This window comes from Idiotropiscis lumnitzeri, chromosome 1 (genome assembly GCF_059441095.1).
Source record: "Idiotropiscis lumnitzeri isolate Australia: NSW breed Sydney's pygmy pipehorse chromosome 1, RoL_Ilum_1.0, whole genome shotgun sequence".
In the NCBI taxonomy this organism is placed as follows: Eukaryota; Metazoa; Chordata; class Actinopteri; order Syngnathiformes; family Syngnathidae; genus Idiotropiscis; species Idiotropiscis lumnitzeri.
The window spans coordinates 40,467,723-40,493,187 of NC_142391.1; the positions used below are offsets into that span (position 1 = coordinate 40,467,723).

The 25,465-nt window shown below is 40.0% G+C and overlaps 1 protein-coding gene across 2 annotated transcripts; it reads right to left on the reverse strand.

The window, feature by feature from the left end:
- Window positions 1-971: 971 nt before the first annotated feature.
- On the reverse strand, window positions 972-9,005 carry tbx1 (T-box transcription factor 1). Of its 2 annotated transcripts, none has more exons than XM_088306513.1 (8): window positions 8,475-9,005; window positions 7,048-7,375; window positions 5,069-5,170; window positions 4,657-4,828; window positions 3,966-4,121; window positions 3,118-3,185; window positions 2,450-2,550; window positions 972-1,895 (listed from the first exon to the last, which is right to left on the reverse strand). In XM_088306513.1, the coding sequence occupies exons 1-8, from the start codon at window positions 8,656-8,658 to the stop codon at window positions 1,513-1,515; spliced, it is 1,494 nt and encodes a 497-aa protein (XP_088162639.1). In that variant the 5' UTR covers window positions 8,659-9,005; the 3' UTR covers window positions 972-1,512. The 2 variants fall into 2 exon arrangements, with proteins under 2 accessions (XP_088162639.1, XP_088162629.1); XM_088306503.1 differs by having other exon boundaries at window positions 7,048-7,426.
- Window positions 9,006-25,465: the final 16,460 nt, after the last annotated feature.

A 25,465-nucleotide genomic window follows, 5' to 3' on the forward strand; every position in this document is an offset into this window, starting at 1 on the left:
TATTGAACTTGTTTGCTGCACCATCCGGCCGCGCAAGGCTCAGCGTGAGCTGCAGGCCGGCGACGGAGCGCATCAGGCGGCCAACACATCTCCGGACCTCCGCTTCCTGACCAGACAAAACAAGTTACACAAGTTGCATTGAGCAGCGTGTGGCCTCTGCATGGTTACACTGGCGACGATCATAAATCAGAGTGAGCAAATACTACAATAAATAAATAATATTTTTTTTAAAAGCCGTGGATTTTTTCAGATAATAATGTTAAGTGATTAAACTTAGATGTGATAGATGGTGGCATTAATTCAATTCATGGAAAATAGCATGGCAGCCTTCGGAAGCAACCGCAAACAAAACAGAAAACGATACAATCAATTAGTCTGAGTTTAAATGAGTGGAAACGTTATTTAACCTCTGACACCTTTACAAGCCATTAAACAGTCAGAGGTCAGGCAGCCTCAGGCATCCTTTCCCCTGCTTTGCCCGCATTGGCAGCTGGTCTCAAGACCAAAAAAAAATAAAATACAATCTTTAAAATGAAACATGTACCTTGATGTGCATGGGAAATGGCTGCACAGATAGGAGGGAATCCTATTCTGGAAATACTACCAGACTGTCTGACTTCACGTGAGGAATAGTATAATTTTAAGGCATATATGAATGTACAACACAACATGATACCTTTACCGGAAGAACCAATATAGTGTAGTACAATTGCATTCACTATTATGCTTTTGAATTCATCACCTATTTTATTGTATAATGACTGTATTTGCACTGTGTGTGTATGTATGTAGAGGTGGTGTATGTGTTTCAACATCAATTTATTTCTAGGTCTTTGTATCTATCTATCTATCTATCTATCTATCCTCTATCTATATACCGTTTAATGGAGGCTCCACACAAAAACATGGTTCGATTACTTAGGATTTAATGTTCACTTTACAGACACAGAACACTCATTCTGCTTCATTTATTTACTTTGAATTGCTGCAAGTCAGTGCCATGGTACAAGCTTCTCAGAGCGGCTCAAAATGTTCATGTTTGATGACCCAACCTTTCTTCCCTCCTCAGATCAAAAAAATTAAAAATTTCCACAGCCTCTCCGATGAGCTCAGCATGCAAACATGTCGTCTACCTACAAGGTTGAGGGATTATATAACGTATGGCTTTTTTGAAAGCATTAGAAACAAGGCAAATCGAAAAGTGCATTCAACACAAAAAAAAATATTCACTTCCAGTCTGTGATCAAACGTGTTCTCCTCAGCCTGCTGGCTCAGTGACTGAACTGCTCAGGTTGGCGAATGCGGAGCAATTGCCGCTGAGTTCACAGGTCACAGAAGACCTCTTTCAGGGCTCAACGCGGGCGTCCGTGCTTCCTGCAGAGATTCTTTAAATAAATACAGCAGGGTTTATTTAACAGAAAGGAGTTTCAGTCGGTGAACACACCCTGCAGGTTGCATCAAAAGTTTCAAGGCTGGCTCCATTCCCACAATGCAGTGCACTCTTAGCAGTCATTATCTGGGTCCATAGTCATAGTTTGCGGGCCCACTGGTAGCCGAGTACATGTTAGCTGTGGCCGGGTTCATGTGGTGGTGGTATGTGTGTCCTCTGATGCTGGGTAAAGGGTAGGGGGACGGCCTGGTCTTGGCTCCCAGGTAGTGTTCGTAGGTGGTGGGGTACTTGTAGGGATGGTGGTGAAGTGTGTCCGGGGGTAGAGTGTGAGGGTCTGGCCGGAGGTCGTGCGGCGGGCTCGGGCGGCCGCCGGTGAGCGGGACGGCGTGGAGGCCTCCTGGGACGGGCAGAGCTGGACTGAGGACGCGGGACATCAGCTGGTGAGCCGGGTCAGCATGTATGGGTGTGCCGCCGGGCTCTCGCTCATATTCCCGCCTGCTGTCATCTAAAGAAGATGGACAGCTTGTCACGTGAGGTACAATCATGCATTAGTTGCAAATATGGAGTACAATTATTATTTAGCACCTAATCAATGACTGTTATCATCATGCAACATGTCTGAATATTTTTTTTTTCATCATTTCAGATGAACATTAATGGGGAGACTATCAATCAAACTTGGTCTTGAAATGTCCACTGGAGACGAAAGCTAAAAATAAAATTAGTTAACATGAAATTAGATTGATGAAAGTGTTGAAAATACTTATCAAGGTAGTTATTGTAAAAAAAAAAATATATAAGAGCGCTATGTTTATGTGAAAGGCATTAGTAACATTTTTTTTATATTTCTAGTCAGCAACTGGCTATTATTTGTTTAATGAAAGGCCAGTGTTGGCTCAATCATTCAAATGCATCACTTTTTAAGTCGGAAATTGGACCAAACGTAGCCCACATTGACAGGTTAGCTTGTTGTCAGGAAGACACAAGCCGACTCGGTTCGATTTGGGCCAGTAGACTGGCAGGCGAAGCTGAAATTGGAACAAAGAGAGAGCTGCAGACCTTTCTCTGTGCCGTTCTGCTGAGGAGGAGATGACATTGGGTTTCTTGTTCTGGCAAAAGCACTCATTATTGGCAGGGAGCCTGGCCTGTGATTCCTGGGCCTGCGGGAAGGAAGACAAGAATCATTTCATGAACGCAGAGGCCACAATTTCTTCAGCATGTATTCAGATGGCATGCAAGTTTGTCAAAACAGCAATGCATGTTTTGAGTCCTTCGACGACAGCTGATCTTGCATTAAGATTGATAAAAGTAGAAAGTAAGTCAGTGAGACGGTCCGATTTTTTGATTAATAAGGCTAAACTTCTGAGTAATCTGTTTAGTTAAAGCTTGAAAGAGGAAAAATGAGCAGCATTTGGAAGAAATTGAGTCACTTGTTTCCGTACCAGATGTGCGGACTTTTGTGTGTGGAGAAATTTTGCTAATCTATCAATGACTGTAAAGCAGCTGATAATCTTTGAAACAATATCCAGTGTTTTCCAAAGCTGGCAGCCTTCATTGTGTACTTTTAACATGCAAGTTCCACCCATCTGGCACCTATGAAAGTTAAAACAAACTACTAAACTATTTTCAACTATTTTGATAATGCTTGCAAATGCCCCCTTTCTTTTGTTGCACCTCATATCATGTACAAACATGTCAAACGGATTTAAGTGTCAATAAAATCTCACCAATCCTCCGGGTCACAATCTCTGAAGCCTTTTGCAAAGGGGTTACTGGCTATCTTCAGCTGGGTGATCTAAAATGACAAGAAAAACAAAATAATCTACTTGATGCGACTGACCACATTCAATTGGCATTACCTTCAATTGTGTGAAGGATGCATTTAATTGTATGGATCCTATGACAACTAAAACGTTTGCATAATTAGCACATGCAGATATAGATTGATATAGATTATATATATAAAGACTATAATAACTCAATCTTAACTTTGTATGCATAGGCTAAACTTGATTTGTATTTTATTTTGCGTTTAGATTTAATTACCATGGTACTTTAACCTAATTTTAGATGTATTTGAAAATGGATACATAAATAAATACATCAATAAATACATCAATAAATATGCAAACAAAAGTAGATGCATTACTGAATGTCATTTTGGGGCACAGTCGTTACCCTTACTGGAAAATCTATTAGGTACACTCAGCAGTTGAGATAAAGCCAGACATTGGTGGAAAAAAACCGTAATATATAGGATACGATAATAACAATAATAAACACCGCACAATGTAACAAGGTCATATATAAGTCGAATAGCGTCCTTAAATTCTATTATTATTTGCACGTCTAACCAAGCAATATTATCCTCTCAGTTTCAATACAGCTCTTTTTGGAGCTCATCAAATAACAAGTCGCAAGAGCATAGACCAAGAAAGTGAAAGTCTTTTGTCATCATCATCATCGTCCGCTGTCGTGATGTGTTTTTATCAACAGCTCTCACAAATTAGTAAAGTTTACTGCAAGTTAATAATGGATTACAAACGCGCGTCATTCGGATCAGTGACTTTCTTACCCGATGGTTCTGGTACGCCGTGACCGCCGTGAAGCGAGTTTCCTCGAACACAAACGTTTTGTAATTCTCTTCTGCGTACTTCTCGCTGTCTTTACGAGGATCCACGTAGACCACGTGGAACCTGGGCTGGTAGCGGTGCATAGAGTTGAGAATGATCTGGGGGGTGGAGAATTAAGCCACATTAGCCATCTAACCGAGAAAGCCACTGATAACAACAATAATATAGATTAAAAAAAATGATAAATTGCATTGTGCAAAACATATTTTTGACATCAGAAGTTTCTAAAATACACGAGGAATTAATATGATTGTTATCAACACAAAACCACTCAAATCTATTGAAGACCTGAAACAAAACATTATTTCAGTGAATTTTTAGCACGCTTGTCTCACAGCAGAGCGCTTTTGGGTTCGAAGTGAGAATAAAGAAATAATTAAATGAATGGGCAGATGTTAATGTTTTAATGTATAATTATTTGTGGTTAATTGAAAGTTTTTCAAAACGTAAAATGATAAGTTTTGTAATAGTGTGTCGGATTCAAAGCGTGTTATTGGAATCACGAATCAAAAAATTAAATACCTCCGCAAAATTGCACAGTTCAGTTAAATGATGCTGCTCTCACTGAGCGCGTCACTTGACATGACAAAAACTTGTTTTGTAGCTTTCATGGAATTAATTAATTACACTCACGTGTCCATTATCATCCAGGAGGTTGTTAGTGAGTTTGAGTTTGTCAAAAGAAACAATCTGCTTCATCCACTGGGCGCCCTTTGCCGGAGAGTCCGGGTGGTAGTGGACTCTTCCCGGCGTCGCTGGATCAGCTTTGCCAGCCACAAGCCACGAGGAGCTGTGAAACGCATACCTGCGGAGATCACTGGGGTCATTTATCACTCAACTTCTTTTATTATTGAAGTATATTCATATATTAAGTCTGCAAGCGTGTGCGCGCGCGTGTGTGAGTGCTTGACAATGAATTTCTATTCATCATGTATTGCTTGTGCATAAATATTACTTATATTTTTGTCACATTAAATCGCATGCAATTCGCGTGTGTCATTGTTTTTTTTTTTCAATTTATGCTTGTATTGAAGTATATAGCTACCTGTAACGTTTGTCGTCTACTGGCAAGAAGTCCATTAGGAGCATGTAGTCCGCCATTGGATCCATCCCGAATATTTTCACTTGGAATGTTGGAAACATTCGCCTGGAAAGAGCCCAGAAAATGTACATTAAATTCTCAGGTTGCTGTATTCCCTTGCTTGAGTAAACTGGTGAATCAAACATTTTTTGTATGAAGTCAACAAATGTATCCTACTATTTTTTTTCGTGCTGACAGAAATGCATTTATAGAAGAAAGGTAGTCGGAAAAAGTCTGAAACTTCGAGCAGTGGCGGGAATGACGTGATAGTTTGTTGTCTTTAAATTTACTCTGCATGCTCTTAAGCTTTAATTTACTTTTTTGATATTTTCCAGACACACGTATGGCCCTCACAAAAGAGGCCAACTTTTCACTTTCTTGAATTTACATTTTATTCTTTCCACGCATGACCAAGTGTAACTACATGACCACACATTATGACAACCACCTAAGAAGCATCCTGAACTGCACATTACACCGCTCGCGTGCATTGAGTTGATTTTGAACTTGAAATGTAATCATTCCCGACTCCTCCTCGACTTCTCTATTTTTGCTTGACCAGTTGAATGAGCTGACTAATGTCCATGTCAGTGAAAGGGATGGCGAAATCAACGCTCAATTAACGTCGGTGTTTAGGCTTGCTGAGGCTGGAGGAGCCTCTAAAGTGCTACTTGTCACACTGCACCAGATGAGCCTCACTTTCAATATTATCTTTAACCAGGCGATGCCTCTCTCTTACCATCAAATTACAATAGACACGCGTTCTATGTGTGCAGTATTCTGCTGTTCCTCTTTATACAAATAAAACGCTTGTAAAGTTCAGGTGCGGGAGTTAAAGGGCAACACGCTCGCTCTCTACCAAGGGTTACCAACCTTTTTGAAACAGAGTGCTACTTCTACTTCTACTCATGCAAAGGGTTACCGGTTTGACACTTCTGAAATAACAACTATGCTCAAATTGTATTTATGTATATATTATCAATGGTCTGTATATTGTTGTGAGTAATTCATCATATTGATTCATGCGAAACTGATTATGTAAATAATTTCTCACGATAATTAGGAAACAGATAAATATCAATATGCAACAGTTTATTTCTACGTATCTCAAGTGTTTACATTCTCTTCCTAGAGAATCGCAATGCCCATGCTATAAAGTTTTTTTTTTTTTAATAACAGACCCAAGTGTTATTTATTTGGCCCAATGGAGATAAATTGTGCCCGCGGGCTCCACGTTGGTGACGCATATGGCATATTAATGCGCCGAAAAAAATGACTCCCTTAACAAAATTACATGCACTTAATTTGGAACTACAGCCAAATTAAAACATATATTGTGAGGCCAATCAAAGAAAGCAAAACAGTTTTGATCTGAGACAACGTTCGATTTAAAAATGACCAAGTATGGCATAAAAATCCAAATAATCCAAACAACAACTATTTCTTATTGATGACAAATTGTATTGAATATTGAGCTACAACCGTGCGTAAAAAGCGAGAGCGATGCCATGCCAGTGTTACTGGAATGTTTGGCATTGGAGCAAAACACACAGCACAATACAGTACACACACGCACACACGCGCGTTTGCTGCACGGCGCAAACTTGCCAAGTGATTGCATGTAGTCTGCATAGATTTCAGTCAAATAAACCGATTAGAAGTGTGGGGTCCAACTAATCTCACGTGTAAATAAACATTGCGCGTCAAAACAAAGAAAGTTATTTGAACAAAAAGATCATTTTATTTTTCAAATTAAGAACCCTCACTTTTGACACATTAATTTTAGTCATCATACACTTATAAGAAAGTAAAATAATATTCGAGTTCGAACAATTAAAATACCTTTTTAAAAATAAACGGAAATATGGTGACAGAATAAATTTGACGCTACGGGTTAATTTTATCAAATAATTGTCAGCCATTATTGAGTATCATGCCTTCACCTTCCCGCTTTGGTGACGATCATCTCGGTGCCCAGTTGATTAAACTCGTCCCACAAGGCCTTCATCTCCAGTTGGACGTTAATGTTGGCCACTTTGGGGTTCTTCTTGACGATGTTCTTGTTGTTCGGTGTGGAACTGGACGAGGACGACGAGCAAGGGGTCCCGGTGGGGTCGCTCGGCGGGGCCTGACTCGCGTAACTGTAGTTGGGTTGAGCGGCCGGACAGGGCTCAAAGTGGGCCTCGTGTTGGGTGTAAGGGTCCCCGGGGGAGGGGGAGAGGTGGTATCCCCCCGGGGTGTTGAGGCTGCTCAGGCTGCTGGTCGTGAAGGCTGCAACATCGCAAAAATGGGACAGCTGCGTCAGCCATGGACTGGATATGGCTGAAATCATCCCAAAAAGACTGGATTTACTAATAGGTCTTGGAGTCGGTAACACAGACACAGAGAAAAAAAAACTGAATAAATGAGTTCCAAATGACAGGCTCGTTTTAAAAGTGTGCTTCTCGGTTTGTCCCAAATCCCTGAGGTAACATCCAAATGCTCAAAAGCTAAAACCGCGTCCAAAATCAAGCAAATCCTGCGGGAATCCTGCAATGTTTTCTCCTTTGTGTCGATTGTGAGCTGCGGTGTTGTTGCGCGCTGCTGCTGAGCGTGTGTGCGTGTGTGTGTTCGAGTGCAAGGCAGCCTGCTTCTCTTATCTGGCGCGGAGGGCCTCCCCTTTGCGATAAAACCGGTTCTTATTTCTATTTAGATAAGGAACTGCAGGTAATGTGCCTTTTCCTCGCCTTGTGAAGAGATTGATTGACACAAAAGTGCGCCCCTTCTATTTAATGGGCTTTCCGGCACCCAGTCCTGTTTGGGATGGGGCCCGCATCACCCCCGTTGACAAAAAAAAAAACAAAAAAAAAACAATAGGAGATGAGTAGTGTAAACGAATGACTGGGTAAACATATACTAATTTACATGAATAAACAAATGTGCGCTGGCGGAATGTTGCTTAGTGGCCAAATAATTGAAACGAGATAACATGTATATTTGAGATTCACCGTTACGCACAGCACTTTTACTTTTCTTTGACCGAGTTTTAACTGCGCCTAAATTTCGAAAGATATTGATTGCGAATGTTATGCTTTATTTTGGCAGATTTTTGACGCTGCAAGATCTTAAATCTATTTCCACAAAACTTAATGAAGTGGAGAGCTTTCACCCAGAGAAAAAAACAAACGTACCAGATGTTTTTATATATTTGTTCTCAAATTTGAGCACTTAATGCTAATCGATTTTTTTTCAGTACAACTAAAGCAAATGCCCATTTAACAGTGTAGTCCAACAAAGGTTGTGGAGTTAAAACGAGTTTGGTCTCAACGCGCGGATCTGAACGTCACGTTTCGTCATGCGTGCAAGAGCAAATCATCAACATCTCGTTTACCTTCCATTTCCCGGGTCACAGTGCTGTAATGCATTGTGCAGCAGCTGTGGTTGTGCCCGTCTGGTTTGCCCAGGCCGGTGCTCGGCTTGTCAAACGCCGCGTTTCCTGCTTGTTCGGCAGCACAAATCAGAGAGGCAATACTGAAAGCATTTGCCCTGGGAGAGAGGGGACCACCGTCGTCCATAGGCAGGGGGCTCGAGTTAGGGGAAAGTCGTGCCTACTCCTCCTCCACCTCCTCCACGGCCTCCCCCTTCTCCAGACAGCAGGAGAAGGCTTCGCAATAAGGCGAATAACATGCGCGAAAAAACGCCTTCTCACATGCCCAAAGTCTGCTTGGAAAGTATTCCCGCAGCTACGGTGAAGACTCCCAAACGTCCCTGGTCGGTCGGTTCATTTAAAGAACCTCGAGGGGGAAGCGGTCCCGCCGGTGTCAAAGCATAGTCGGTCCGTCGAGAGGAGGGTGAGCGAGCGCGCGTTCCGTGTTTGTGCTCGGTGTGTGCGGTGGCGGCTGTTGTCATGCGAAGGCTGCCTGCCCGCCTGCCTCCAGTAGAAACTGCTGCTGATACGAGAATGTCAGAAGGCAGCCACATCCAGATCCACGCCTCCCGTTTGCGAGCAGCGCGCAAGGAAGACGCGCGCGTGTGCGTGCATGCGCGCAGCTCGGCGTGTTTTATTTTAATAAGTCTTTGTCACTCAATTGGATGGTGTCCATGTCACTGCAATTGTCCGATTTAGCTACAGTACATTGTGTGCCACTTCTTAACAAGAGAAACAACGCAACGGATTTTTGTAACAGCGGTATCTTCATGTAGGAAGTAAAACGCTTCGGAGAATGATGAATTTCTCGTTTATTTTGCATTCTATTTTGATTTCCCCGAAAATTATGCATGACTCCTTTTGGGTACCACTTTGAAATACATTTTAATTTAATTGTAATTTAACAAAGACGAACCACATTATTCACAGAATTGTACAATTTGCATTTATTTTTTTTGTTTTTTAATTATGGTTTGGTGTGTATTATTTTGACGATTTAATTGCGGTTTGTGGAATCGATTTGTAGGCTATGTCAAAAAGAACATTTATTTTTGTTTTATTTTAAATTCCAATGTAATGCTCGTTGTCATCTAAAATCTTACTTTTTAAGACACTGCCAGAAGTTGTTATATCGTTGCAGAGGTATTTTTCACGGTATGTAATGATTTTCGTTTCGTTTCTCAATATAAAACGTGCGTCCTTCATTAACCTTGACTTTGAAATAGACAACTGAACTGAATTTTATCAAGGGATACGCCTGAATTTTATCAGGTGTATTGTTATAAATTATTCAACTAAAATGGGTTTTCAACAATCTTCGATGCCTTGTCATCAAATTTATAAGAATAAAGTCAAATCCTTTCTCACTTCTCCACAATGTCGCACGATCAATAACGTATCTTTTACTAATAACAGACTCATAATAATGATAACAATTAAAAGAATTCTCTGGCGACTCAAATGGTTTAGAATGTATACTTAATTGAACAAATTTAAATAACAAATTGTATTTCTAAAAGTAATGGCATAAATACAGTGCGGCAATGTGACGCCCAGTCTCTTTATTCCCGTCTTTGTAAATGATGAGAATTCTCTATCACTTCAAGGACGATTTATTCAAGATTTAAGCGGCACTCTGCTCAGCTCTACGTAAAGCCACTGCGATAGACATGCAACACGCGTGGCAATCAGTAAACACTTTTTTTGAACGCTTGACACCTTGGAGGGAGCTGGACTTGACCTCTTGCACCCCTCGCGTCTTCTTGTGGCTTCTCGGCTTGTCTGTGTTAGGCTTCGCTGTCCAAACCGAAATGTGTTTTGTTGGACATTAACCGGATAGAGTCCAATTTACACATGAGGTCACCGAATGAAGAGGGGATGCAACAGCGGGGGTCTAATGGGATAAAGCAGTTAGAGGATTAGCTCTATTTATTTTGGATGTTTCTCCATAGGCAGAGCGCATCAATAAACTATTACACTCTGTTGAAGATAGATAGATAGATAGATAGATAGAAAGATAGATAGATAGATAGATAGATAGATAGATAGAAATTTTGTTATTGTTTCTCTGCTATATTAATAGAACGCTCATTTTAATTTTGAATGACTTATAGTTAATTGCGATCAACGTCGTCAACATAATAAGTTTACACTAAATTCTCCGCCAACGCAATAATGCATTTATTTGTATATGCGAGACTGAGATGATACTTTCTTTGATCAAATATTTCGTGATTTTTTTTTAACCCTCTCTATATTTGTTTTTGTGCCCCCACCCTTCTGGTGACGTTTTGGGATTGTCGTGGAAATAGTATTTAATACACCAAGGGGAATGCCTAAATATTAGGTTGAAAACGTTTTCCGTTTAGCTGACTCCACTCGTTGTAAACACATTTTGTCACTGTTCAGTGGTGAAGCAAAATCAGATAAGGAAAATCAAACCAAAAATACAAAAAAAGGCCAGGATCCTAAACGCATTTCTAAACAAAATCTCAGAACGCATTATATTTTAACAAATTAAATCGAAAAATTTATTACAATTGGAGTTTCAGTGATAATTTACTGATACATCACACCATTTGCTCAGTACAGTATTGTTGTATCGTAAACAACGCGCGTTACCTCTTTTTGGTTTTGCGCAATTTCGCACGATAATGAATCAAGTATATTACAATGAAATCTGCAACAACAACAGTTGGATTATTTTTCCAGATTCCTTTCTTTCTTTCTTTCTCTCTATTTTACCTGTGGCATGTTCGTATTGTTGTGCTAACATGACAGACTCCATTCATGCCTCATTAAATGGCACGTATCTCGCAAACGTCAAGGCTCATCGGCTGCTAGTTTTGTATTTCTTTTATATTGAACTGCAATGTCTCATGTGTAAGACACCCACCGGGCGGGCCTTCCATTCATCTCTCAAATCAAATATAAGTTTCCCTCATACATAAACACACACACATATATATATATATATATATATATATATATATGGAATATTTTACTTGTCATACATAGCCGGCATGCGTCACCGCTTTAATTTAACATATGTACTTCTGGAGCCTGTCTGATAATAAAAAAGAAAAATCTAATTTTCACGTTGATGAAACCCCATTAACGTAACGCTAGGCGACGTGCTCCTCTGATATAACCCTACCCAATCCAAATATTAGTCCACATCCCAGAATTAGCAGCAGAGGAAGTGAACAGTTGACCGCTGACAGAAGAGGTCCTGGGGTGTCCCCCCCTCCTCTCCACGGGGATGCTGCGTGGAAATATCGGCGCCCCCATTTGGTGATCAGCTTGGAAAAGAACTAAATAAACAACAATCGATTCAAGTGACAGGCCAATTCGTTTCAGCCGACTAAATGCAAGCGTACAAAATGTAAATCTTTAGAAGAAAAAAAATCCATATTTTTAAATAAAGCTTAATTGAAGTAATTTTCGGTTTTTATTGCCTCAGATGAAAACACTAACATTATACGGTCTTATTATTATTATTATTATTATTAAAATTATTATGATTACAATTATTATTACAATATGTAGCTATATTTTGTTTATTCTCAAATGATTTTTTTCGGAGCACTCTCATTCATAATTTAAGTGAAGTAAAAAGAAAAAAAAAGTTGGAAAGAAAATTGTTGTTTTCCATAACAAAACAAACAAACAAACAAACCAAAAACAATCAACAGGTTCGGAAAAATAACCACGTCGTGACTGTTGGTTTCACACCGTCATGACGCCTTATATATTTTTTTCCCCTAAGTAATTATTTTTGCAGTTTCTTTCAACGCACGTCCCAGGTGTGCTCGTTTGTGGATTATGTCACATTTTAGGAAATAATCACGGATATATGATTGTTTTTTTTAAATGTTAAAAAGTAAATGAATGAAGGAAACTGAATAACATGATAATAATTACTATAGCGAAACATTGTCCCATAAATGCAACATTTTCAATCCCGCGAAGGATAAAAATCACTGCGCGTATTCTAATTTCAGCGGTTGTGGGAAAATTGTAAGCCACACCCATCCTGTTTACGAGAGCAATTTCTCGTCATTTCTGTGGAAAAAGAGGAGAGAAACGAAACGGGGAAAATGTCCTGAAACACATTTCCGTGTTGGCATATCAAGGTGGCTTTCCTGTTCAGTTCTCTTTGTATTTCTGGGAGGGTGGGGGGGGGGTCATCATAAAAGGACACGTGCATAAAAACACAATGGAAATGAACACAATGGCTGAGCAAAGGTGAGAATCATCATTCCCTGGTGCCCGTTCCACGCAAATTCCAGTATATATTCCCACACCTATAGATATGATCAGGACAATACACCTTTCATTATAAAATAATTAACATGCCACTCCAAAGATAGGTAGTCATTCATACTGTGTTGATTAACAACACACTGGAATGATAGCCAATTGCAACACCCAATATCGTTTTGTAAGTAAAACCCATATGAAATATAAACTTGCCAACAGTTTCATCCATTTAATCACACAGCAAAACCAATAAAGAAAGTGCTAAATGTAAACATTCCCTTTGCAGATACCTGGCTTGGGATTGTGTGTTTGTTTTTGGAGGGTAAGGGGTGGTTCCCTTTCCACATGTATGCGTGCCTTGACAGCTGCCAACTGTGCCCCTCAACAGGCTTCAAGCTTGGCCCCTGCTGCTGCCATACTCTCTACCAACTTGCAACTCTCTGCGTATATCCATCTATAGCAAGTGAGCTATGAGAGTTATTTCAATTAATCTTTTTTTTGTCATAAAACAGAGATATGCACATCTTCATAGGAATATACAACCCATTTTGCAGCAGGTTGTGTGTGTGTGTGTGTGTGCTGGGGGTGGGGTGTCTCGAGTGAGATCACTTTTCACAATCAGTCCTTCTCTTCCTCTTTGTTTTAAAACTGGGAAGCTTTTAGCTTTTGAAAAGTATCCTTTTCCTATCTGCCGCACAGCCGCCCCAGACGTCATCACCTCGCGTCTTTCCGCAGCCCGTTTGGAACGCCGGTAAATATCTGGCATTCCTGCCACAAAGGACCGATGATGTGGGTCTGGGGCCTCCGTGATCTCCCCAAATTAATTAGGGCCTTTCTTCTGCCTCAGCAGGATCCGGAGGCCTTTGTCTCCCTAAAATGTCTTAAGCCCGGTCTTAAATACAAGGACAGAGTCTCTGCTCATTTATAAATATGTCACTGACTGCTGTGGTCTTTCTTGCTCGTGCCTGTGATCCTAAATAGACGTCATTGGAGGAAAAAAAGCAAACCTCTATTCTTGCTCTTGCCCCTTATACCTCCTCCTTATCTGCTCCCCACTGGCCTGGTATTTATTTGAATATGAGAAGGCCCGCTTGTTGTTTCTGGCCGAGGGGGCTTAGGGCTGAGAAACGTCCCATTCTCCACCTCCCCCTCATGTCTCTCAACCCCCGTCAAGTTCTTCCATCCCGGATCACTCGCTCCATCTACCCTTGCCGGGCCATCCTGGCTTGTTCACTCCTCACCAGCCTCTCCCTTCGTGAACTTGAACTACAGGCCTCTGGTCAAACGCCAGGACAGGCTGGCGTACTGCTCGTACGTATGAGTACATATCCTATTAAGCGCTGTCCTTCCCTGGCTGAAGTTAACGACGATGTTATATGCAGCCAAGACAGAAAGGTGGCTAGAGCCTGCAAATTTCCTTCCAAATATTTTAGCCAGTGAGTGAATATTTCCTTTAAAACCACTCCAGCCTCTAAATATGCCTTTCAAGAACAAACCATATTTGCCTACTCACTGGATTCTTTTGAATGCCGGTTTAGGATTCCCCCAGTAAATCTCCAGTTGGAAACACCGAAGGTGTTGTGACATTAAAATGTTCTTACTGTCTCTTCTGTGCCGGTGGAAGTGGCTAACATGCCCATTAAATTGGGCCCCCAAGGCCAGACAGTGAAATTAGGGCATCAGTAGCATGCAGAGATTTGACCTTGAGGAATGCCAACACCACAATCCCGGGTGAAAACGCAAAGCAGAGGAAACAGGAAAGTGAGATATCATGCAACTTTTTATTCTGGCGTACAGATTTCAGATGCGTGGGGGCTGGGGTGGCAATGTTGGTTCCTTTCAGTGCTCCTCATCTTAGCAGGAAGTCCCAGAGGAGGCAAACAATGTGCAGGATGGAGTCGGAACCAAACTTTGGAATGTACACCCTCATAATGATACGGAGCTCGGCCCTTGATGATAACGTACAAGGACACCCTGTTTGCTTTGGAAGAAATTATACATTGCATTGTTTGATGGACAAAAGCATCACGGAGGTCTAAAACATTTTTGAAATAGTGATTAGATCACCCCTTAGGCATGGACATGAGCATGTAGTTATGCATACATATGATCAAGAACAATAAACATGGGACTGACATGCATGACGATGCTTTATTGCATTGGCTCAGTCTGCTATTCTTGTATCGAAAAAAATTCTCCGACATACTCCAACAGTGGAATTTCTCAAGTTGACATGCTCTACAATGTTTTGCAGTTTCTTTGACTTTTTGAGTGAAATATAAGGGAATATAATGTGAAATAAAAGGGAACTGGTAAGAGTAGAGTGGGGAAAGAAACCAGCACAAGTACGCATACAAGTACGCACACACACACACACCTCTGTCTGTGTCTTTATGGAATAAAATATATATATGTAAAATATAATATTGCTCTCTACTCACCATGCATACCACCATCTGCAACGTTTCAGCAGTGTTATTAAGCCCTTTGTGTCCAAAGTCCACATTAGTCCACATTACTTTTGGAGGTTCTTTCTTTTCATTTTTTTGCCCCACACAACTGGAGCACTATGTAACAAATAATGAGACTCGTAATTAATTTCAATATCATCATATATAAAGTTTGTGAAGTATACTGTGATGATCACTGCACTTGTTTGTAGCTTGTTATCAAATTTGTATCTCATGCATCTATGTAAGAGTGATGTCACACATGATGTAATGGATTATGCAAATCTATTCAATTGTAATGTTGCACATGTTTGTATTTTCTTTTATTTAGGTGCCATCAGAAAAAGAAAATCTGCTCTTAATTCCCTTAACTGAATATACAAAGGTTTAAAGAAAATGACATGCAAATCTACATTCGCACACACTGTCGAAGTTTTCCAAGTGTGTATTTAGAGTTGTAGGAATGTGCTGCGTGCAGACTGGTCTTGTTAGTCTGATGCGTTTAACAATAGGTTGCCTACTTTAATGTGCTTTTAATTCCTTTTAGTTAGTAAAACGCTAAAGATTTTTTTACATTTTTTTTTAAGATTGGCTTGTTTGACTGCTTTAGTTCACAAAAGAGTCGTTCTATGGTCAGCATTTGTCTACGTAAGTTTTGTAGCCTCAGCCAATCGGAGTGCCTTCTGGGCTGCCTGATGCTGATTACTGCGATTCATCATGTTAGTCACTCCCTGCCACCATATGTTTGTTTTGATCTCTTCCTGTCCAGCTCGGTGACAGTGAAAGATGAGGGAGCATGTGGCCGAGAAGGCACACTGCCATGGAGACACACACTCCGAGGAGCCTTTGCTAGTCGCAGCATGGATGTAAGCACAATGGTTCCGGCCCGGCTCACGGCTCTATGTCAGGGCTGAGAGAGAGCGAGCTGGGGGAGACTTGGCTTAGCTAATTGCAGACCCAAAAGTGTAACTCTAGGTGATGCGGGGATTAAGGCATGTTGACTTGTGTTCACTCGGGGACTAAACTGACATTCAGTTCCCCCTGAGCGGACAGTGCCTGAAACCTTCTGGAGTTGGCTGGGGGGTCTGGGTCACATTCGGGGGCCAGACCACATGACCAGCTACTCTAAAACAAGCACTGCTGTGTCCGCAATGTCAAACACTTCCTCCACCGGCATCCATTAGCCTGCTCTCGAGGTGGCGAGGAACATTTGAGAAAAACCAAGGAAAACAAAGGCTCCGGAGATTATGTGGCCTTTGCATAATGAAAACATTCCCTTGCCTATCACGCTCTTGACTCCATAAAATATTCAAGGAATCCATTTGGGTATAGTGAATGTTCATGTTAAGAATAATATTGTAAATTATCAGGAAAAAAGATTACAATACTTGAATTACATGTTTTTTTGTCATTTGCCATAATATATATATATATATATATATATATATATATATATATATATATATATATATATATATATATATATATAGTTGTACCTATTTTTCTTTTACACACATGAATTAACTAAAATGGCCTGGAATAATTGTGATATGTGATGGATGAAAAATGCATTTGCAATATACATTTGAAGGAATCCAAGGTCAGATATTTCAACAATTTTGAATGATCTTTTTTATCCATTATTGCTGAAACACGTATTTACACAGACAGAGCATTTATTGCAAAACCAAACTTTGCAATGGAAAATGAAATTAACGAAATAAACTGAATGCTACAGTACTGTTTCTCTTCCAAAACACACACAATGTTTTATATTTCTTGCTCATGTTTAACACTTTTATTAATATTTTTTGAACCACTTGATCTTGTTGACGTACAATCACAAGCAAAGAATTGCGATGCAGTATTTCTTCAAATGTTATTTTTCTCCCCAGTCATTTTTCATAAAAGTATTCCACTGGCGCCAACATTTCTGGAGATTCTCTGGGAAATGAAGCAAGCAATGCAGACAAGCAGAACTCTCACACTCACAGCAACCTCGTGTGTGGCTTACAAAGAGAGGAGGCAAATTCTAATTCTAAACAATTTTAGTGTGAAAACATATTGACATTCAGGTTATTTAGATATTTTCAGTTTTTGTTTGACCTATAAAGGCTTGTGCAATACAGATTTTACCATACGATGTAATTTATGACATTTCTGAAAAAACAATTCACCTGTTGCTTACCTTGTTGAACTTAAGCCTTAATTTATAAATATTAACAATCACATATATTACAATATTATATATTATATCATAATAATAATAACAATAATATAATCATCATCATCATCATTTTTATTATTATTAATATCATCATATCATTATCATTAATCATTACTCATTATTTTTATTATTATTATTATTTATATTATTATTATTATTATTGTGAAAACCTGATGTTCTACAGAAAAATGAGGCACATTTGGAATCAGCGTGAATAAAAATAGAAAAGTTTAATCGCATCTCTAATTCGCTTCAAGATTAAGGAAGAAAAATTTGAAGGCAAGTGTTATTTTTTACGAGAATATTGCACTCTATGGCCTGAATTACTGAATTTTCAACACATTATTTGTGTATAAAGACAGGAACAGGGTTTTCAATTGCATTCATTATTGTTTCAACATGGATGTATTAATGCTATATGATTACCAGCCTGGTAAAAATGTATAATAATTTAAAAAAAATCTGAATCAACCCATAGGGCGAGACAATTTAGATAAAATGGAGAGACGGGACACTAAATATGCATTATCGGATGGCATTTCAATAAATGCAAAACATTTAGGGTGGCAATCTGCGTCTGAAAAGAGTGTGTATGTGTGTGCCTGTCTACTGCAAGCCTTGCAAAAAGCTGTAGCTCCACTGTGTGGTCTGCTGGTGTAAAAGCAGCAGGGAGAGGGGGGCACAAGGGCACAAAAACACACCCGCTGGCCCATTAATAGGAAGGACTAACTTTTCAAACTGCTATAATCGGCAGAATTACAAAATACTTGAACTGCATACAGGCTTCCCTCACTTATGTACATTATGTACATCACAAAGAGAGAGGAGAACATGTGACTCACCTAAATAGTGAAACATTTGGCTGTAGGCTCTTTAGTGCAAGCTCGTGTTTTGGGTGAAGTGTGATGGTGCGTCTCTTCAGAGTCAGCCGAACGCAGGATCAGGTGTCTGCGTCCGTAACAAATGCTTGCTTGGAGTGCATGGAGAGCTTCGGATGGCATGAGCCCCCCTCTGGACACTTCATCGGCCCTCTCTCTTGAAATATTTAACTGACATTTCTCTGTGGGTGGTAGAGCATTTAAAGAAACATGAACACACGCAATCACATTGATGGATTTCTATACTGGCCACAGTATTGGGCACACTTTCCCAAATGAGATTCACCGCAATTGATGTATCAGAGGTCTACCCGAAATGATGAAAGAAAATAATGCTCAGTCAGTGTTGTCATCGGAGTGGGGTTCGTGTAAGAGTATCTTTTTATTACAGCGTCAGTTTGCATCGGTGTTGAATTAACCTATGCATGTTTGATTTTATTTAACCATTAAGCAAATTAAGGCGACAATTAATATGTGACAGACACAATTTGGGGAGTTATTAGTAGTCTGTGTGTGAATCAGCTGAAAAACCGCAATGCATGATGCCAGAATTCGGCCAATATTTAGTGAAATGTCAAATTGGAATGTTGTCATTCTACAATCCCCAGCAAAAACTAAGGAATCACCAAACTCAGAGGATGGTCATTCAGTCATTACATTTTGCAGCAAACAAGCATATCACAGACACGACATGAAACTAAAGCCATTTCGAATGGCATCTTTCTTGCTTTAAGAAACACTAAAAAGCTGGATTTCTTCTATTTGGAGGAGAAATGACAGTATCACTTTGTAAATTTCCACCGCATTAGATAAAATCTGATAGTTATTCAGCAGTTAAACCAAAGTTATCACACCTTGGAGAGCTGTTGCACCAAATGGACTGACATGAGTCATGGCTCCAATAAGAAAGATGACAATTTAAAAAAAAGGAGAGGGTTATTAAACTTTTTAAAGAAGGTAAATCATCACACAGTATTGAAAAACATGTTAGTCGGGACAAAGTACAAACAACATGGGATGCTTGTTGAAGTCACGCATACTAGAAGAGCAAGGAGGATGTCAAAGCGCCAAGAACAAAAGCTCAAAGCAATATGTCTTAAAAAAAAACAAAAAATGCAGAGCACAACAACTGGGAGAAAACCCGAGTCAACATCTGTGAAGCAATTGTAAGAGACTGCTGAAAGGAAATGGGATTTTTTTTTTAATAGAGAAAAGCAAAACAAAAGCCATTATTTACACCTAAATAGTAAAAAACAAGGTTCCAATAGGCTAAGGAAAAGCAGTCGAGGACTGTGGAAGACTGGATGAAAGTCAAGTTGGCCTTGACATTTTGGGCGCTTTGCTTATCCCTTCAATTGAAAGGATGTTTGGGGATGATGAGATCATTTTTCATATATTGAGTCATAGTGCAAAGACAGAAATCATTCCTTGAACAAAGACACATAAGGTCATTGTCATGTAAATAAATGAAAAATAACTTAAGTTTTGTGTCCTGTCTGTGATGTGCTTTCCTGCAAGAATTTCTGTGAGACAGGTGAATCCATAACTTTTGCCATTTGCAGTAGGTAGGATCGGCAGAATATGTAACCCTTCCTTGTCCATGTCTTCTTCATCTCACAAATTTTGTGTTCAAAGGTTATATAGTTTTCCCTGCTGCAGCACTTGAACCAACCAACCAACCATCCAACCAACCAATCAACCATCCTCAATAAAAATCCTACAACTCACAATGGTATTATTTAGTTTTTTTTTTAGCAAGGTTTTCAGTCATGAATAATGAAAAAAAACCTCAATTATTATTTTTTTTTTTTTAAATAACCTCTTTTGACTGAAATTAGTACATAGTGTCAAGAACAGGACAGATAATCCCAAATATACAACCAATTTCCTCTAAACTTTGGTTGCTTATGGGGAAGAGAAGAATCTGTTCCATTTTGCTGAGGGTCTTGAAAAAATAATTTAACACAACGCAATGGAAAACAAAGCGTTCAACTGCTTCATGAAAACGTCACCTCCTAACTAAGAAACTGATGGACAAATTAACAAACTAATTGCTGGCCCTTTTCTTCAACTCCTTTTAACAGTTTGGCAATGGGGAAGGTCAATATAGTCCAGAAGAAATTATGAGTTATGGGCGCCACGATCATCATCATAACATTGCTAAACTAACATATTTCAAGGTTACATGTGCACAATGTTGTGTTTGGGGCATTTTGGTCAACGTCTTTTTTTTTTATTTCCTTCTTTCTTATTGTGTTGGTTGGGCAGCATCTTAATGAGGAGATACCAAATCTTCATCTCCTCAGCCAGCTTCATCCAGGGGGATCCTGAGGTCTTTCATGGCCAACTGGGTAATTATTGTTTCTCCAGCTTGTCCTGAGTCGTCCCCAGCGTCTCCTCTTACATCATCCAGGAGGCACCATGGGGCATCCCAACCAGATACCCGAGCCATCTCATCTGGTGGAGGAGCAGCAGCCTTACTCTGAGTCCCTTCTGGTTGAGTTTCTCATCCTATCACAACGGGGGAGAGCCCAGACACTCTGCTGAGTATACTCATTTCAGCCAACAGAGATCGAAAATTGAGAGCTTTCCATTTCAGCTCAGCTCCTTTGTTACCACAAGAGACTGATACAGACACTGCTCTTGCTCCATTCTTGCCTCACTCGTGAACAAGACGACAAGTTACTTGAACTCCTCCACTAGGGGTACAATCTCATGCCATGCTTCGTCTGGTCTCTCACCCGAGATCCATTTGCACTTGGCGACCCTAGTAGGGGCATAAAATCCCAGACAATTTAGGTCCTAAGATCATTGGGACACACAAACCCTGCCACCAGGTTAAGGTAATGACCAAGGGAGGAGCTTCTTTATCCAGTATTTAAAAGTCACATTCAAATCTCCACTGACAGCTAGTCTGAAACGAGCTAGCAAAGCTATTATTTGATGATCTTTTCCAAAAGGACTGGAGGGCGAGCCCTTTACGTTTAAAGGAAATGCCCGTGAGTGAGGCTCCCACATCCGAATTTCCCTCTTCGTGACACACATAAAATGGCCAGCCACATTCAGTTATGTGAGACAGCTCAATGCCTGTGTCGTAGCTGCCACGCAAGGTGGTTGGAGCTTGTCGGGAGCATCTCAGGGTTCAGTGCATGTTTGCTATGTGGTAGCAAGCTGCTGTGGTTCGCAAGCACATCTGCACAACATTGTGGAGTGGCGTTTCTCTCCAACAAAAGCATTGTTCATTGTGGTAAGCAGTTGGCTGCGATGTGGACGACAAATTGGAAAATGACATCACCAATAATAATTCCCTTTATCTGGATACACAAATAAGTTGAACGGGTATTTCCTTAATTTGTGTGGAAATTGCCAAAACAATTTATGGGACATGAAATAAAAAATCAGATATTTTATATAATTTTTTTTTAATTCTAGCAAAACGTTTGTAAGATCTCAGTTTCTATGACCAGACTGTAAACAAAAACATGAAGGAAGAAAAACGTTCATCCTTGGGGAGGTTGATTGGTTGGTTGTTGTTGTTTTTTTTTCTTCCAACTTTGCCTCTTTTTCCTTTGTTGTTTGTTGTTTCTCACCATGTTTGTGTTGACAAGTGAAGATTTAATGTTTTTATATTTTAGGCCAATCGCTGTAAAACTATTACGCAATCCCCGCGGGTGATTGTGGACCGTCCTTGTGTTTGTTTACATTTTTTATTTCTATTGGGGAGGTCTGTAGAAATCCTTCCCAGTACCAAGGAGGGTATGAAATTATAAATTCCTTGGTAGAGTTAAAATGTGTTGTGCTTCCCTAGAGCCAACTGAAATGTTTAAAGTTGAAATATGTGTGGCCAAATGGTAGAGTTTACTTTTAAGTTTTGAAAGCAGCTCATTACTGTGGACATGGATTATTTGTGATTACCGCACCAAAGTTACCCAGCCTCACTGGACACAGTACACCCCCATTTCCTTCTAACAGCCGTGAGTGTCACTCACTTAGAAAAGAGTGTGTGTGTGCGTGTGTGTGGGGGTGTGTGTGTGCGTGCGTGTGAGCTCACATTTGTGACTGTTTGCATTAGAGCAAGTAAACAGGATTCAGGTTACCTCTGAAGGCTTATCCATGATATTCATTTCAATTGAAAAGTGGAAAAATGTCATTTGGATGACAAATACTTGGCAGCAAAAGAATCGTTAGTGTTCATGTACAGTGAGGGATCAGCTCATATTTCGTTATATGATAATGCTCAGAATGCTCCATAAGCATTTAAGGAGGTAAGGAGCCATGGAGAATTTGCTAAGTGTCTTAAATAGTTGTGTGTGCTTGAAACGGACCCCACATGATTTTTTTTTAGCCTGCAAAAAAAAAAATAAGTAGGGTAGATTCAGATGTTTCTAGATTATCCAAACCAAATAATTTGTCATTTTGTATTCCATGAGCTTCATTGGGGTTGAATAGCTATTTTTATACGTATGTTTCATAAATATTTGCAATGTACAACGATGGCTATCTCAAATTATTGCTTTAAGTTGAAAGCAAAATGAACCCTCGCCCCCCAAAAAATAGATAACTATAATAATCAATTTGCAATTCAGACTCAGCATGATACATATTATGCACTGCACGTTAGACAATAATCATTAAATTTACAACTTTTAACCTTTAGTCGCATTTTAAAACATTTTTGATGCAACTATAGATAGATGAGGGGCTGCTGTTTCAATAGTCAGGCAACTCATAATTTAATTTTATTTTCAAAAAGAATTCTCACTCTTTGGTTCCTTGGCATTACTTTCTCCTTCGCCCCCACTTAGTTGATTTATCCCATGTTCTGTTTTCCCTGGCCCACTCGGCTCGGCAGTTTGCCCTAGTTGCAGTCACCCAGAGCTGATGTCATACAGATCCCGCTAAAAAAGGCTCTGCACATTCACTCCAATAATAAGCCAGCAGGCAGGAATGTGTGTTAAATCATCATATGGGCAAATCCACACAAACCTTAAGATGAGAACTGCGGCTATTATGAGAACGTGCGGCTCCTGAGTGGAAGAACAAGGTTGCGTACACGTGTGTCCGTGTGAAGGGTGTCGGGAGTTGTCAAGGAGGAGGATGCAGAGGAGTTGGATTCCAGGCTGCTGTCTGTCTCTCTACCTGGAACGAGACCTTGGGGACACTTTAGGTCAGCCCACCCAGAGGCTGAGACACCAATCAGACCTCTGTCAGAATCAGCTAAATCATGTCTAATGTGTTGCATGCACGTCTATATCACTTTGTGTGATTGTGAAAGAGCAGTTTTAGGCAGCGAAGCGCATGTGATGTTAGTTACTGTGCAAAAGTGTTTTTTGTTTCCAATATGGCAGCAGTTAAATGGCGCAATTTGTGATTCTGCCATCACAAGTAGGCAGTGAGGAATTGTGCGAACATTTTACTCGATATGACTCTAAATGGGATTGAAAACAAAGTATGTGTTAAATGCACTATACCAATAGGTGGAGGGGGTAATGGATTAAAAAGATAAAGTGTTACATGTCATCACTTCAAAGCATGTACTAATCCTTCAATTAGGTTGCGATGAAGTCACCCATATAATTACTACTGGTGGTTAAGGAGTCAGTAGCACCAAAATTACAAAGCTCCTTCTCAATTGCTTTGGTTTATTTGCATTCACTTAGTGCTTGTGTCAAAAATAACCTGGATGGTTCCTGCAAAAGCTCACATCTCTCCCAAAATGGTTTACCCATGAGTCAAAACAAATATACAGTAAATAATCCAGCAGGACCAGCATGTTGCTGGGGTATTGCCAGGAGCTGGTGATAGCTGGTGACCAGCTGGTTATGCTGGTGCCAGCAGCTACCAGCACGGCAATAACAGCATGTTAGTCTTGTTGGGTGGCTGTGGCTCAATTAGAGAAGGTTTCCCAGGTTCCACTTTTCGGAACTTGCCTCTTTTGTTTTTGTTTCTGCTGCTGTTTTGCTCTTACATAAGACTTGGCAAAAGAAAACATGCTGGTCTATGTTTTTTTTTTTTTTTTTTTAAGCAGGATTTACAGTATGAACTGCCTCCAAAGTTTGACGTCATACACTGCGTTCATACTGCCAAGGACATTGTGAACATTTTATTCACACACAGAGTAACTTCCATACATTACCATAGAGTACATAAAATAAAAATTAATATAATATTCTCTATATGTAAAGATTATTTTTATAAACCAACAGTGCATTTATATATATATATATATATATATATATATGTATATATATGTATATATATTTTTTTTCCTTAAAAAATATATTTTAATAGTATTGCACTGATTAAAAAAAAGGTAGATAGTTGTTGTGCGCACAAGGGTACCACAACAAGAGGGGGCACTTGACTATTGTTGGCCCCTGAGCGCCAGCAAATGTAAGACTGTTGGGAATAGAGCAGCCCCCAAAACACAAACACACACACACACACTGGATTCAAATAGGTATTGTTTAAAAAAGGAACAAGATGGAATTCCCACAGACACAGAGGTTCCGAAGCAATGTTATGACTTTGTAAAGCAGGAAAAAAATTCACTCCCCCCGCTTTCTTAATCCCATTCCCTCTAACCCATCCATTTTCAGAGCCGAGTGACTGGACCAGTGTGTGATACCAGTGACCCGAAGTAAATTTACTGCCTTAAATCGTTGACTCCATTTGCCATGTTTTACCTCCACGCCTTTATCTCACCACATCGCCAAAACTCCTGTTGGTTCCCGGTTAAACGGATGACAAATTACCTGCTGTTCTGTGATGGGGGCCCAAGTTCCCTGGTGGCCAAGGTCCCCTCCCCTTAGCCTGTCCCACCAGTTTAGAGAAGGGATTTCTCATTTTGGGAATGATGCAGTGGACCTACTCAATATCATCTGTTAACATCCACTATTGCCCTAACCCCCTCAAATCACGAGAGCCGTGTCTTATATCAATGATTATCAAATCTGCATGGCGAACAGAGTTGGCGGTAACATGGTACAAAAGTAACACGATACAGTAATATATTACATTTTGGCAGTAACCAAGTAATATGACGAGTTGCTCTAATTCTTTTAGAACAGAGGTATTCAATTAAAAGTCACGGAGGTCCACGACGAAAATTTCTTGCAATTAAAAGGTCCGAACCAA